The sequence below is a fragment of the Ananas comosus genome, linkage group 11 (assembly GCF_001540865.1).
Source record: "Ananas comosus cultivar F153 linkage group 11, ASM154086v1, whole genome shotgun sequence".
NCBI classification, from domain to species: domain Eukaryota; kingdom Viridiplantae; phylum Streptophyta; class Magnoliopsida; order Poales; family Bromeliaceae; genus Ananas; species Ananas comosus.
In genome coordinates this window covers 9163369-9177523 of record NC_033631.1, presented here as the reverse complement: position 1 = coordinate 9177523, position 14155 = coordinate 9163369, and the positions used below count along the sequence as shown (strand labels likewise).

At 37.2% G+C, this 14155-nt stretch overlaps 3 protein-coding genes and 2 long non-coding RNA genes across 6 annotated transcripts; 2 read left to right on the top strand and 3 right to left on the bottom strand.

The window, feature by feature from the left end:
- Nucleotides 1334-3141, bottom strand: LOC109717615. Its single transcript, XR_002218229.1, has 3 exons — nt 2988-3141; nt 1964-2234; nt 1334-1761 (listed from the first exon to the last, which is right to left on the bottom strand). It is a non-coding gene; the product is annotated as an uncharacterized LOC109717615 (long non-coding RNA).
- Nucleotides 1594-3483, top strand: LOC109717614. The gene is made up of 3 exons (XM_020243475.1): nt 1594-1811; nt 2995-3060; nt 3147-3483. The coding sequence occupies exons 1-3, from the start codon at nt 1628-1630 to the stop codon at nt 3437-3439; spliced, it is 543 nt and encodes a 180-aa protein (XP_020099064.1). The 5' UTR covers nt 1594-1627; the 3' UTR covers nt 3440-3483.
- Nucleotides 3584-6534, bottom strand: LOC109717613 (pentatricopeptide repeat-containing protein At2g13600-like). The gene has a single exon (XM_020243474.1). The coding sequence runs from the start codon at nt 5781-5783 to the stop codon at nt 3609-3611; it is 2175 nt and encodes a 724-aa protein (XP_020099063.1). The 5' UTR covers nt 5784-6534; the 3' UTR covers nt 3584-3608.
- LOC109717754 lies at nt 8520-10218 on the top strand. The gene is made up of 2 exons (XR_002218295.1): nt 8520-8918; nt 9418-10218. It is a non-coding gene; the product is annotated as an uncharacterized LOC109717754 (long non-coding RNA).
- LOC109717753 (cytochrome b561 domain-containing protein At2g30890-like) lies at nt 10496-13189 on the bottom strand. 2 transcript variants are annotated; one of them, XM_020243647.1, is made up of 4 exons: nt 12824-13189; nt 12503-12664; nt 11662-11810; nt 10496-10812 (listed from the first exon to the last, which is right to left on the bottom strand). In XM_020243647.1, the coding sequence occupies exons 1-4, from the start codon at nt 13079-13081 to the stop codon at nt 10641-10643; spliced, it is 741 nt and encodes a 246-aa protein (XP_020099236.1). In that variant the 5' UTR covers nt 13082-13189; the 3' UTR covers nt 10496-10640. The 2 variants fall into 2 exon arrangements, with proteins under 2 accessions (XP_020099236.1, XP_020099238.1); XM_020243649.1 differs by lacking the exon at nt 10496-10812 and adding an exon at nt 10819-11131.

Sequence of the window (14155 nt, the reverse complement as noted above, 5' to 3'; positions counted from 1 at the left end):
CCCCTGATATTTAAAAACCTACAATTTGCCCCCCTGTAAAATAAAAAATGTTCACAGGAGAGTTACGGTGTGTAAAATGACCATTTTGCCTCTCGCCATTGTCGTCTTCTTCCCCATCTTTCTCAGCCGCCCCTTCGTTCGACCGCGATTCCTACCTCAATCAGCCGCGATTTCTCTCCATTTTCTTCTCCACCTGCTCCCCTTCTCCTTCTGCACCCTCGCCGCCCTCGATTTCGGCGACAGTAGGAGAAAACCGAGATGGGCGACAGTAGGAGAAGGGCAAAGAAGGCGAAGGCGAGGCGGCGGAGGACGGCGAAGGGGATGTGGGTGAGGGCGAGGCAGTGGAGGACGGCGAGGCAGCTAGGCTGCGAGGCGGCAAGGCGGCGGCGAGGTGGTGAGCCGGAGGGAGTCGAAGCAATAGGGAGATGGCGGAGGGGTATTTTCAGCATAAAAATATATTTTTTAACGAAACCCTGACGGAACCCTAACGGTAGAGGGTGAAGTGCACATTTTTTATTTTACAGGAGAGCAAAGTGTAGGTTTTTAAATATCAGGGAGGGAAAGTGAAAAAACGGGTTATTACAAGAGAATTTTTTGTAATTTAGCCTTTTTTTATTCCATATTATCTATCGAAACGCTATTTTTCTTATCCCCGGAAACAACCCAATTTTCACCCAAACGCTATTTTTCTTATCCTCATATTTGTACCTATCTCTGTAATAGCTAATTCTTGTTTATAGCCGAACCAAACGCTACCTTTAATTAATTAATATTTTAAAAATATTGACAAAATAAGAAAGTGACATGAGTTCTGATTGAAGAGTGCAAAATTTATTCTCTTTTTTGGAATGTATAAATAGTATTGCTTGTAATTCTAGATCAAAAAAATTGAAACACAAATATATGAAAACTATGATTCTACATATATATAGTGGGGTCGCAAAATTTGTAGCGTAATCAAACCAATAAAATCTATAAGACATGACGCAAAATTTATATATAACACATTCTCTCTGCAACTGTAATTGTCTTAAAATTGTACTAAGTCGCTAATTCATGGCGTACACGGAGGCACAACCTTAGGAGACGTCTCTTACATGAGTACTTCATAGGTCTCATTAAGGAGGAATTCTACACTATCACACTTGAACCACATCATTAATAACAAGCCAACCATATTTCTTCTTTTCAAACAAAAGTACAATAAAAATACTTTTTTATAATCATGATAGGATATATATCTTTAAAAGGAGATTTTTGATTGGCTTGTTACGCCATGTCACCAATATACACGTTGTATTCTAGAATTTTTCCTCATCAAGATGATAAAGAGTGAAGGTTAAAGATTTAGCAGTAAATTTACAAATTAAATTGTATTGAGTCAATAATAATTTTTCAGATTCTAGTAGAGGTCTAGGGGACCCGGCCTTCCTCCAGAAGCCCTTTAAACCTTAAATAAGGCCACAAATATGTGGTGCTCCTCCTTTGAGCTTTTATGTGGTCCACACAGTAAGCTCAACATAACCAGGTAAATTCTCTCAAATACATATAAATGAAAGAAACATAAGTTTATGTGTTAAGCAAAAAGAGGAGAAAAAGAAACCTCTCACAACTTCCAAAAGAATCCATGGCCTGGAACTTCTCTCCTTCCTCCCCTCTCCCAACATCACCTCTGAGGATTCAGACTCTAGAGAGGTTCCCAACAAAGAGCTACTCAATCCCATTGAGGCCCCATAACTCCTCAGAAAAGCACTTTTGCCCCTGTAAAGCAGTTCAATCAGAAGGTGTCAGAGAAGAACCAAGTCTAGCAGGTCCATATTTCATGAGTATCAATAGATAATTTATATGTGATTTCAGTTATGGTTTGTTTATCAGAATTATTTCCTCTATTACTGTTACAAAATCAAACTGACAGAAAGGTTCAGAATTATAGTATAATCACATAGTAAGTTAAAATCAGTACCTTGATCTACCAATTGAAATAACTGCTACAGGGAAGTTCACAAATTAGCCATCATCAGCATATTACGAAGTCTCACTTCGCCATTCTTATTAATTTTAGCTTTCTCAGTTGATTCCTTTTCAAGTAGCTACTTCTCCTACCTGCATATATTTTGCCTGTTTATTCTGCATGATCATGATCTTTACTTTGTTCATTTTGCTCATCCTTTCCATGTGAAATTTGAAGCTTTTCTTTATCCATTCCGCATGCTTCATGTTCTATTTGTTCCTTTCTATTGCAAAAGAGGAATAGAATTAGACATAGACCCTACAGAAAACCAAACCAAGAGAGGAAATGAACAAATAGGCTAATGACTAACATTCCTGTTTTTTGATACTCTAGTTGCGTATATACTGCCCTTTTAATATTCAAATTCAAGCATTTGATTTTGAAAAAAGTTCTAGGATTAAAGACCATACATCTATCAGCTTTCCAACTAAATATGTTAATGACTAACAGCCTATTGCCTTCTTCAGAATTTTGACAACAAAGCATCAGAAAAAATGATTGCACGCACAAATCATATCACTTAGCGCACAAATTACAAAACCAAATCAGAAAAATGTTACATTAAAATGCCATTTCAATGTCCGAATAACTCATGTTGGTATCCTAGTAAAAAAAATTCGTTAAGCAATTTTCTCTATTACCAAGCTGGATTAACAATCATAAATAGGCATGATCAAGTGCACTAATCCAATATGAGTATCAGAAAACTAAATGAAAATAAGGTACTTTATTTTGGCTTTTCTTTTCTATTCATTTATTGGCCATCCATAAACTTGGAAAATAAACAAACCTGTCCTGCTTATTGCCACATTTGCTTGAAATCCTGAAGCGCTTATTATTTAACACACATCGACCATCTTTGTATTATTCACAATAATAAATCATCAATTGCAACTAGTTTGATTAACCCTCTTTTCAAATATTTGTTGTCACTTGTTCTTTTTATTATTACATAATTAATGTCAGTAATTTGTACCTTTTAGAGTCTTCTGCGCGCACCCAGTTGGATCTATTGGAACAGCTCACATCCTCGACCTCAAATGTTAGTGGTATGAATGTATTGACCTTCTTCACATTAGCATCAATCCATCAACTCTTTGCCATATTAAATTATCTTCCGAATTTCTTATTTTAGGCCCCATAAGCATCAATGAGCCTCAGCTACCTACGATTCGGGAGCAACTATCTGAACTTACAGGAGACAGAAATGATGAGTTCACGATTCCACTGGGTAAAAAGTTAAAAGCAAGTATCAATTCCTTAACAATATCGCAGAGAAGAAACATCAAGCGTCAGGCATACCTCAATGAAGTGGGTCGTAGAGATGACTCTGTTTTCTTCGCAACAATCGGCGCATTTGTTATCCTTCCCCCCTTTGTCATATTGGCTGTTGCTGTATTAACTGGCTATGTGGAGCTCTTCCCATAAATATATATATCATAAAAGAAATTTTTATACTTATTCCCGTTAAACCTTAATCTCATATATGCTCTCGTAAGAAACTCAGTTTGCAAGGGTTTTATGTGAAAATTCAGGCTATGCAGGGGTTTATATGTAAAACAGTAATCGTGAATTAGATCAAATGTCCTCGAAAATTTCAAGGGGGGCGAGCATCTTGTATACTTATTCTTTCGAACATGTTTTTGTATAGGCTCCAGAGTGTTGCATGTATAGAGTCCTTTAACAGGTGACCGGTGTCGCCCGCGAGAAAGAAGTGCTTTTGGTTCCTCACCTCAATCCAGCTGCATCCAGCTTCTTTCAAAAGCTGCTTCTCTCTTAGTAGTGTCCTCACTTGGGCTACACCTTTCCATATTCCAGCTTTAGCATAAGTCTCAGCAAGTGCAATGTAAGCGGCAGAACTATCCGGCTCCAAATGAAAAATCTCATCAGCTGCTCTTTCACCGATCACAGGATCTCCATGGATTTTACAGGCACTAAGAAGTGCTCCCCATATAGCACTATCTGGCTCCACCGGCATTCTTCTGATTACAGCTTCTGCTTCTCGCAGAAGCCCTGCTCGTCCGAGAAGATCCACCATGCAAGCATAGTGCTCCTTTGTAGGACTTATACCGTAATCCTTCATCGATTTAAAGTACTCCCTACCTTTCTGAACATCGCCCAAGTAACTACAAGCCGATAACAAGTTTATAAAAGTTACATGGTTTGGCTCCACTCTCGACTCGTGCATCTTATTGTAGAAATCTAGTACTTCATTTCCTCTTCCATTTTGCGAATATCCCGTTAGTAGAGCATTCCACGAGATCATATCGTGGTTCTTCATACTCTGAAATGCCCTCTCTGCTTCAGCGAGACATCCACATTTTCCGTATACGGAGATTAGCGCATTCCCTACTCCCACGTCAGAATCAAACCCTCTTTTGGTACTTCTACAGTGAATTGCCCTGGCCTGTTCCAGAGCACTGACAGTAGCACAAGCACTCAGAGCGCAGTTGTACGAGAAGTGGTCGGGCTTAATATCTGACTGTTCCATCTCATAATATATCGTCAGCGCTGATCTTTTGTTTGTTGCATCTATGAAGCTCTTTTCCGAGTTTTTATCATTTTGAAGGTACCCGAACATCAGCGTATTCCAGGATATCAGGTTTTTCTCTCTCATCCTAATGAAAATAGCACAAGCCTCGTTGACATTGCTATTGCAAACATAAGCAGCCACCATTGCTGTCCACGAAACAACATCATACAAAAGCATTGTGTCGAACACGAGACGAGCGTCTCTCTCATTTCCTTGCTCACCATACATGGTTATCAAAGCATTTCCAATGGAAGTTTCCGAATCGAACCCTTTCTTCACCACAGACCCATGAATCGTCGCACCAATTCTTATGTATCGATTGCTTGAACACCCACTAAGGAGGCTCGTAAAAGTAAAGCAATTTGGACTTATTTCGCCGTTGATCATTTCGATAAAGAGATTTAATGCTTTATCTTCCATACCATTGTTCACATAACAAGAAATCATGACATTCCAAGCAATCACATTCCTTTCCATCATCCCGTGAAAAATCCATTCAGCCTCCAAAATATTGCCATTTTGAGCATAAGCCGCCATTAATATCGACCACGAGACCACATTGTGCTCTTTAATCTCTTCAAAAACCGTACGAACATCCATAAGACCACCGCATTTGGCATACATATCCATCAACGTGCACACGACAAGGGCGTTCTCTAACCACCCCGATTTCACTAGCAAACTATGAACTACCTTACCATTCTCTAACCATTGAAGACAAGTATACGCCTTAAGAACAGCGAGAAACGTAAACTTATTAGGAACTTCGCCTTGCACCCGCATTTTGTTAAAGAGCACCAACGCAATCTCATAACACCCTTCTTTCTGGTATCCGTTGATCATCGCGTTCCAAGAAACCGTGTTTCTACACGGCATTGTGTCGAACAACTCCGCAGCCTTCTCTACTGCTCCATTCACTAAATACCCAGAAACCATCACAGTCCACGAATACACATCTCTCACAGGCATTACATCAAACACCTTCTCTGCATAGGTTACATTACCACATTTGAAGTACAAATTGAGGAGTGAATTGTTCGCGGCGACATCCATCGGTAGATTCTTTTTAACCACAAAAGCATGGATTTGGGCTCCTTCATCAAATGCATGAGTGTCGGCAGCGATGGAAAGCGCTTTTGCGAGCACAAACTCATCTGGGACAAATTTACAAATCTGAAACTGCTTGAACCGCTTTAGAGCTTCCGAATTGTGCGAATTGCGCATGAATCGGGCTATCATGGAATTTTTTAAAAAAAATCTGGGCTTTGGGGTGGGTTAATGTGTTTTAAAGATCTGTGGAGCCTTGGTGCTGTGAGGTGCTCTGTAGAGTGAGGTGGTTGTGGTAAACATGTAGGTTGAATTTGGTTGGGGCATTTTGTCGAACATGTTTACGACGGACACGGAGGAGGCATCGACGTGAGCACCGTTTTAGGATTGAAGGAATTTTGCTGGAATTTTATTATTAAATCAAACACACTAATCTTATAATTTTAACATTGATGAAATGACTGTACGAACCAAATATAAAAATTATACAATTTTAATCTTTTAATACCTAGAAATTGTAAATAACGCAATCCAAATGTCCCCTAATATAGCATACAATAATAATTGAGATAATTTCGTAAATGCCCTTTGAAAAAAATTATAATTTCATCTATGCCCCTTCAAAATTTAAAATTCCACGAATACCCCCATAAATGCTAGAAATATTTTTGAATGCCCCTAAATAAAAACCAATTCAAAATTAATAAATTGTGTCTAAAATTTCATTTTACCCCTTGATAGGGGTGAGAGTGGTTAAAGATAAATTTCGATCAAATCCAACACCGAATTTAATAAGACGCACAAATAGATGGCAAAAGTTAGCATTCCACATATATTTGTATCCGAATTCGCGTCTCAAAAGAAAATAAAAAAATACATGGATGCAATATGGTTTCTTAAAAAATCCGATCATATTTGATCGCTTTCATTCATAAGAGATAAAAAAAAATATATTAATATATATTATAGGGGACAAAGTGGTTTTCTATCATATTTTTCTTTATTTTATTTCGTGTTTAATCGTAAAATTTTTAATATTAAAATTTATTGAATAAAATATTGATATACGAAATTTGAACATGTGTTTGAATCTTTAATTGTATTATGTGTCATATTTGCGCTAATTCTAGTTCATATTTACCGACTGTCTTTAGAGCATGTGGCAAAGGGCTTGATGGTTAGTATCCGAGACCCAGGTTCAAATCCTAGTTGATTCACATTTCTAGCTAAATTTATTTCTAAATGAAATAAACGAAGCGGGTAGCGTGCTATCTATCTCTCAAAAAAAAAAAAAATCTAATTCGTATTTATATATGTGCGTTAATTAATATATGTTATTTTTCGAATACAAATGCAGCTCATATCTAAATCAAAATTCGTTTTTGTCGGATATGATAATAAAAATTTAGCATTCGACGTATATTCGCTTCCCAATTTGCTTTTCACCCCTGCCTATAGGCCTTTATTAGCCCACATTTTTTTTTACTTGTGATCATGTCAATTTTGTTGACCAAATTATTATAAAAAAAATTATAAACACTCGTGTTTTTCACTTTTCTTTCCTAACTTTTAAAAACCGACATTTTACCTCCTCAATATTTCAAGTTGTTGCATAGAAAAGGTAAGGACAATTTGGTCATTTCGCCCTCTATATTTAAATTGTATTTTCTAAAAATATTTTTGAAATTTTAAGGAGGCAAAATATGGATTTTTGAAAAAGAAATAACCATTCAAATTCTCTATGACCTAATAGCTATTTGATCAAGTTTGGAAATGTTATATAATCTAGGTCTAATCTCCTCATCACCTCCAACCAATCCTTGCTTATTCATCAAATAATCCCATCTATCTTGTAAAAGATAGATAAAAGAAACTATGGTGACCTCCAAAGTGAAGAGAATCTATTAACTATACTATTTGACACTTTCTACAAATCCTATGTGGCAGGTCTCTTTGCTCACCATTCCACGTGGCGTCTCCGCACCTGTGTTTGTGGTATTTGATTTTTCTCCCTCAGATTTTTTTCTACCCCAGATTTTTTTTCTCTCTCTTTCTCTCTCCCCCACCACGGATTTTTTCTCTCTCTCTCCCCACCCCTCTCTCTCTTTCTCTCTCCCCCCACCACAGATTTTTTTTCTCTCTCTCTCTCTCTCTGTCCCCACCCGCCCTCTCCGCCCCAAGATTTTTTCTCTCTCTCTCTCTCTCTCCTCCCCCCCCCCCTCCCCCACACCCCACCCACCCCCGATTTTTTCCTCCCCGCGGCGCGGCTCACACACGGGTCGTCGAGGATCGCGAGCACCGACTGCTGCAGCTCCACCTTCACCCGAGAACGTTGAGCTCGACGACGCCGCCGCCGCCGCCGCGCGCTTGCTGCTGGTAGAGGTGGAAGGTCCGGGTTGCGCCGCTGGTTCGCCTGCGGACCGCTTGATCGCCGCCATGACGAGTTCCACACGGGCGGCTCCTCCGGAGTCGGCGTCGTGCGCGCGTTATGCCCCGACCCCGAGCCGCCGCGCCGCCGCCGACGACGACCGCGACGACGACGACGACGACGACGAGACGGACGGAGGCCAGTTTTTTTTAAACTACTGTAAACATCTCACGTACCCTAAAAAAATTAAATTAAAAAATTAAAAAATAATTTTTACAGGGACGTTGGGGTGTCGCCGCGGATCAGTAGCGGCGGCAGGTCTTGCAGAAGTAAGGCGCTGCGAGATTGAGTAGTTGTTGAAATAGCAGAACTTGGTGTTGGTCGAGTCACACCGCGGGGATTTGAGCGCCGGCTCCGGCTGGGAATCTTCGCGAGCATCTCGAGCCAGGCCGGGCAGGGCCGCGGCCGCAGCTCGCCATCTCGGGCCTTAGCCGTGCTTGGCGCCTGCAGACACGGTGGGAGCGTGTGAGCTACGTCAGAAAGGCCGCCGCCGCCAAGGCCGCCGCGGCCGCTTCCGCTCTGTTGCTGCTGGTGTGAAGAGGAAAGGAGGGATTTCTTCTTTTTAGTTCTTGGTGGCTTTTATGTAATAAATGGTAGGATTGGCTAAATAGGTGGTGAATGGAAGCAATTCCTTGGTGGCTTTTATATATGTGTGTGAGATTCATTATATTCTCATAAATTTTGATCTCTTTAATTAAGGTCATGCATGATGTTTACTTCTTTCTAATCTTTTTATATAGATATATAGATTATTTGATGATGATACTATAATTGATGTTTTTGTCGATGCGAGATGTTTCGAAATAAAAGAGAAGTGTCAAGAGAAGCAGCAGTAGAATAAGCAGATTACAATCTTCTACAAGGGGCAGATTTGCGTCTGCGACATCACAGAGATTCAGGTATGTTTCGTTCCATTCTAAAATTTTCTGCTGTTTTTAAGAGCTTGCAATATATATATATATATATATATATATATATATATATATATATATATTATCTATCTCAATCGATTCACAACTTTTAATTTTCTTTTCTTCTTTCTGTTTTATTAAGAATCGAGAGCTTAGCTTCGTACACCTGTACTTTGTATACTCTCCTAAATAGTTTAGTTCTTGCATCAAATTTTATATGTTCTGGTTCTTCATCTTCCTCAATTGCCATTTTATCCTATATTAACTGTGGAATGATGAATCCAATCTCAGATCATTTATTTGTTAAATAGAATAGAAACGAACATCTCATGAACTCGAAAAATTGGAGAATAGAAGAGAGGGCCATGCATGCTTCCTTTTTTTTTCTTTTTCCTTTTGTTACTCTTCTCTGTTTTCTTCTTCTCTGTACTCTCATTTCTTTTACTTCTTAATTTGTATTTTTTTTTATTTCTTTCTTCTTTTCTAGGTGTGTTGGTGGAGGTGCAAAATTGAAACAATTGAAATAGATGATGAGGACGGCGGTGGCCGCTTTGCCGGCAACAGCGGCAGACAGCAAGGCGGCTTCGGCGGCGTCAACGCCGATCGCCTCGCCTCACCTCACCTCACCTCGATCTTACCTCGCCTCATCTCATATACCCATAATAAAGAAAAACAAATATAAAGCAGCTGCGCGGGGCCGAGCGTCACGGCGCCACCTCCGACGGCAGAGGGGTCCGGCTAGGGTTCCGGGGGTCCCCGGTTGCTCCGGGAGTTGCAGGGGACGACGCCGCGCCGCGGAACCCGATCTGCTTCATCGCGCAGCGGCTTCTCGCTCCCGCAGAAGCTTCCCGTCGTAAGCGAGAGAGAGAGAGAGAGAGAGAGAGAGAGAGAGAAGGGTTTTGTTTTGAAAAGGGCGAGAGGGAATTAAGCGAAGTTCGATCGAGCCGAGCCGCGTAGGTTTCTCTCTCACAATCTTATAATATTCGAGTCCGAGTTCGAACGAGTTAACCCGAACCTACTGCAACCGACCGACCACTTCTTTATCCGGATCTACATATTTTTTTATTTTTTTTAAAGATAAAATTTTAACAAAATGATGAACATATTATGTGTTATGTTAATTTTTTTTTTATATTTTAAGATGAAAAGAATGAGTGATTGCCTATTGAACATATGATTCAGCATATTGTATAGAAGGAGGAGAGAATGCTGATGTACCAATTGAAATATTTCAAAGATTTTATTTACCCTCAAAAAAAGAAAAAAAAAAGTGAGGTCCGAAGTATAACTTCACAACTTCTTATCTATTATGATTTTTTTATTTTTGATATTCTTTCTTTTTTTTATTATTTTTTCTCAATAGAAAATTTCAAAATATTTTTTTTATAATAAAAAATATTATTATCTAGGTGAATCTCTGATTATTTTTTTTTTACTTTAATTTTTATTCTTTTTTGTCGCAACTTTTTTAGAGCATATGATTTGTTTTTACTTTATTTAATCTTAAATATAAACAAACAAAGATTTAAGAAAAAAAATATAATATCTAGGTAAATTTTTTTTTATTAAATAAAAATGATTAAATGCTCTATAATATTTTCTGGGCATGTATTTTTTTTCTTAAATCTTTGTTTGTTTATATTTTTTTAACTATATTTTTTTTTGTTTTATTCATTATAATTTTACTTAATTATAATGTAAAATTAACCGTTAGCCGCAGCGAAGCGCGGATTTTATACTAGTTGTCCACAACTTCACACTTCTTGTGGTTCTCTCATGGTAGGTTTGTAGACCAATGTATGTATTTGCTATCCCCAAAATGGAAATTCCAGTTCCTAGAAGCCAATGCACAAAGTACCATACCCTCCTTAGCTTAAGTTCCCTGAGAATATGAAAGCAAAGCTCATAAACTTAAAAATAGGAGCATGCATGGAAAGCAATAAATAAGATGGGAAACTTCAGAAACCCTTTTATGTGCTACTTTTCCGTTCTGTGGTTTAAAGCATAGCATTTTGCTATCCTACAATCGTAGTTCTTTTCTGCTAAGAGTCAACTTTTAATGTCCCATTACAACTAGTCGCTAATCCTTACTTGATTCACTTTGAGACATTTGATAATTGAGCGCTTGACCTCCTATATTCGTACCCTGGGCCGTTGGACCTACGCTTGACCTCCTATATTCGTATTCTGGGCCGTTGGACCTACAAGTGAGAATGAATTCTAGATTCTCAATAATAGACAGTTGGCTAAGAACTTAATGATTGATATTTAAAGTCGCAAGTTTGAAGCCTAATTGTTTTGCATTTTTAACAGAGTTCATTTCTTTACAAAAATAAGTGAAACTGATCGCTTGTTATATTTCTCCTAGAAAAGAAGAAGTGGGAGTTTGGCCTCCTATATCCTATACCGCAACCTCCCAACTAAGACCAAGGCCATGTCCTCACAAATTCCCATCCCATGCCTTACCACTTTACTCAAACACAATGAATTAGTAGAATAAATAGGAATAAGCAATTAAATTATTATTTATCTCATTTTGATGAGTCACATAATTGCCATATATATAAACTCCTATCGGCAATTTAATGATGTATCATTACATAAACTAAGAAAACAATTGTACGAACACGAAATGCTACACTTGAAACTATAGGATCATTCGGTGGAGAGTATCTAATTAAGTTTTCACTATGTTGAAATTATTTCTAATAATAAAGATTGTTTAGCATACCGATTCGGTCGAAAGAACCCAAACACTGATTGAAGCCATATAGATCCATAGAGTGCCAAACCCATTCTTTGATGAGTGTTCTCGAACGAGTTCGCGAAGTTTTTGATTGACAAAATTGCTCCAGCACTAGCAAGAAGGACTGATATTATCTATCGAACAGTTCGAAAGTTTCAGCATAAAGAAAAATGATGTTAGATCAATAAATTGCTATTAGCCAAAAAAATAAATAAATAAGAAGCCTAAATTACAAAACATGCCTTGCACTTTAGCCCGCATTTCAATTATTCCTGGTATATATATATATATATATATATATATATACATATATATAGGTTTTAATTATATCTATTTTTCAAATATAAAACCTACATTACATGGCAATCAATATTTGTAAAGTTTTTCATTCTGAACTCAACATACTTTCATGTGGACTGTAAATGCTAATTAATTGTTCCAAAAGAACGTACTGATAAAAAAGACTAACTCATCATATTTAAAAGCTCAGTCATAGTGCTCAAGAGTTTTGACATGATTCGATTCATCTTGATGTTGGATTTATTATTGAGTCTCTTGCTGTTAGATTTATTATGGATCACAACCCTTATACTCAACTTATTAGTCTCTTAGATTTATTATTTTGGGATAAAATGTTGAACCTATTTCAGTCAATAAATTCCAAACTTTTAGACCTATTTAATTTGAGACAATAATAAAATGCAGGTTGAAATCAATGCAAATTTTCTTACGCAGGAGATAATTGAGATGCGGATCAAAGTGCAAGTAAATTTTCATACCATATGAAGCCAAAAGGTAGCCATAAGAGAATGAGCTTAATTATTACCTGTACAATTACATGAGAAAAGAAGAGAATTTTCAGACTTTTAGCAGATTTAGTGTTGTTTGACATTCTGATGATAAGTACTCCAACAGGAATCAAGAAACCAAAGGAAGCCCAGAGGAGGAAAGCATGGACTTTAATTTGAACTGAAATTTGAGGAGTCAGCTGCAAATAAATTCAAAACAGTCACTCAACTTTTTTTTCTTTTCTTTTTCTTTTTCTTTTTTTTTTTTTTTTGCTTTTTTTTCTGTCATCAAAGCAGCAAAAACTAAAAACCAAAAAGAATTGAAATAGAAAGATAAATGCCAAAAATTGAGCATGCACCTTCAGAGGGTTGTTTTGGCTGGTCCTTTGGTTTTCATATATTTCGGAAGAGTTTCGCGCCGCGTCTACTGATGCCGAAAGAAGAAGAACAAGAAGAAGAAGAAGAAGAAGCATCAGAGCTGCATATATTGTGACATTTCCTTTCCCTCCACATGTTGCAGGCATTGCTGTGGAGAAGATAAAATGTTGCTCTTTTTTTTTTTGGCACTTTTTAAGTTCAGTGCAATAACAAAGAAGAGACCGGTCTCTCTCTCTCATATATATATATATATATATAAAAGAACATGCGAACTTAAATCTTTAAACAAATTAAAGGCAAGTGGATCTTAGTATGATGCAAGAGAAAATCGTACCACATATATATAGTAGGTATATTTCCACTTACCATACGTAATGGCATTGCAAAGATATATATATATAGAGAGAGAGAGAGAGAGAGAGTTCAATACCTATTTGAATAGAAGGAAATGAGAAATAATCCTATGGTATCTTCTAGGCCAATTAACAAATTCCCACGAAACAAACCTATGACATAGAAAGTTTGGAGAACTTGAAAACATTTACGCATAATGTTAGGAATTTGATCAAAACTAAAAGAATAGAGGGTTTACATAAATTATCAGGCCGAGACCTAGAATTCTGAATAAATATATTTATCAGGGCTTGCTTGGTTTATCTATTTTAGACTATAATTTATCAGTGCTTGTAGAATTAGAATTCTTATAGTTGTTGTTTGTTTTACAGGAGTCAGATTTTGATTTTTATTTCACTCTAAGATAGGAATATGATTCAATCTATTTGTGGCCAAATCCAACTTTAGATTCCGGATTGACTCATTCTAAAGTAAATCACTCAAAAGTCTTTTCTCACAAACACCTCTCCCTCCTCTCTCTTCATCACTCTTCTGTCTCTTAACCAAAACCACTATTTAAAAATCTCGATGTCCATTCCGATTTTTATTACAATAATAAATCAAATATTTTTAGATGATTCATTATTAGAGTTTTTCATTCCAATACAATCCAGTTATGTTTCCCATTCTTATTACAATCATGAGCCAAATATGTCCTGAGAGCCAATAGTTTGACGACCATAGGCTACTAATTGTCTGAACTTTAATATGTATTGGTTCAACATTTTACTTCCGAAAGCAGCAGTTATTTATATGACAATAAAAAAGAACAAAAAAAAAAAAAAACTAAGTAAACAATTTAAACTATGTGATGTATGATAAACAAAAGCTTCGAATCTAGCTTGGCAAGTACATAACGTGAAGAGTTTCTTAAATTATTTATCAATTTAAGTTTTTGGATTATTTCGAATAAATAATTA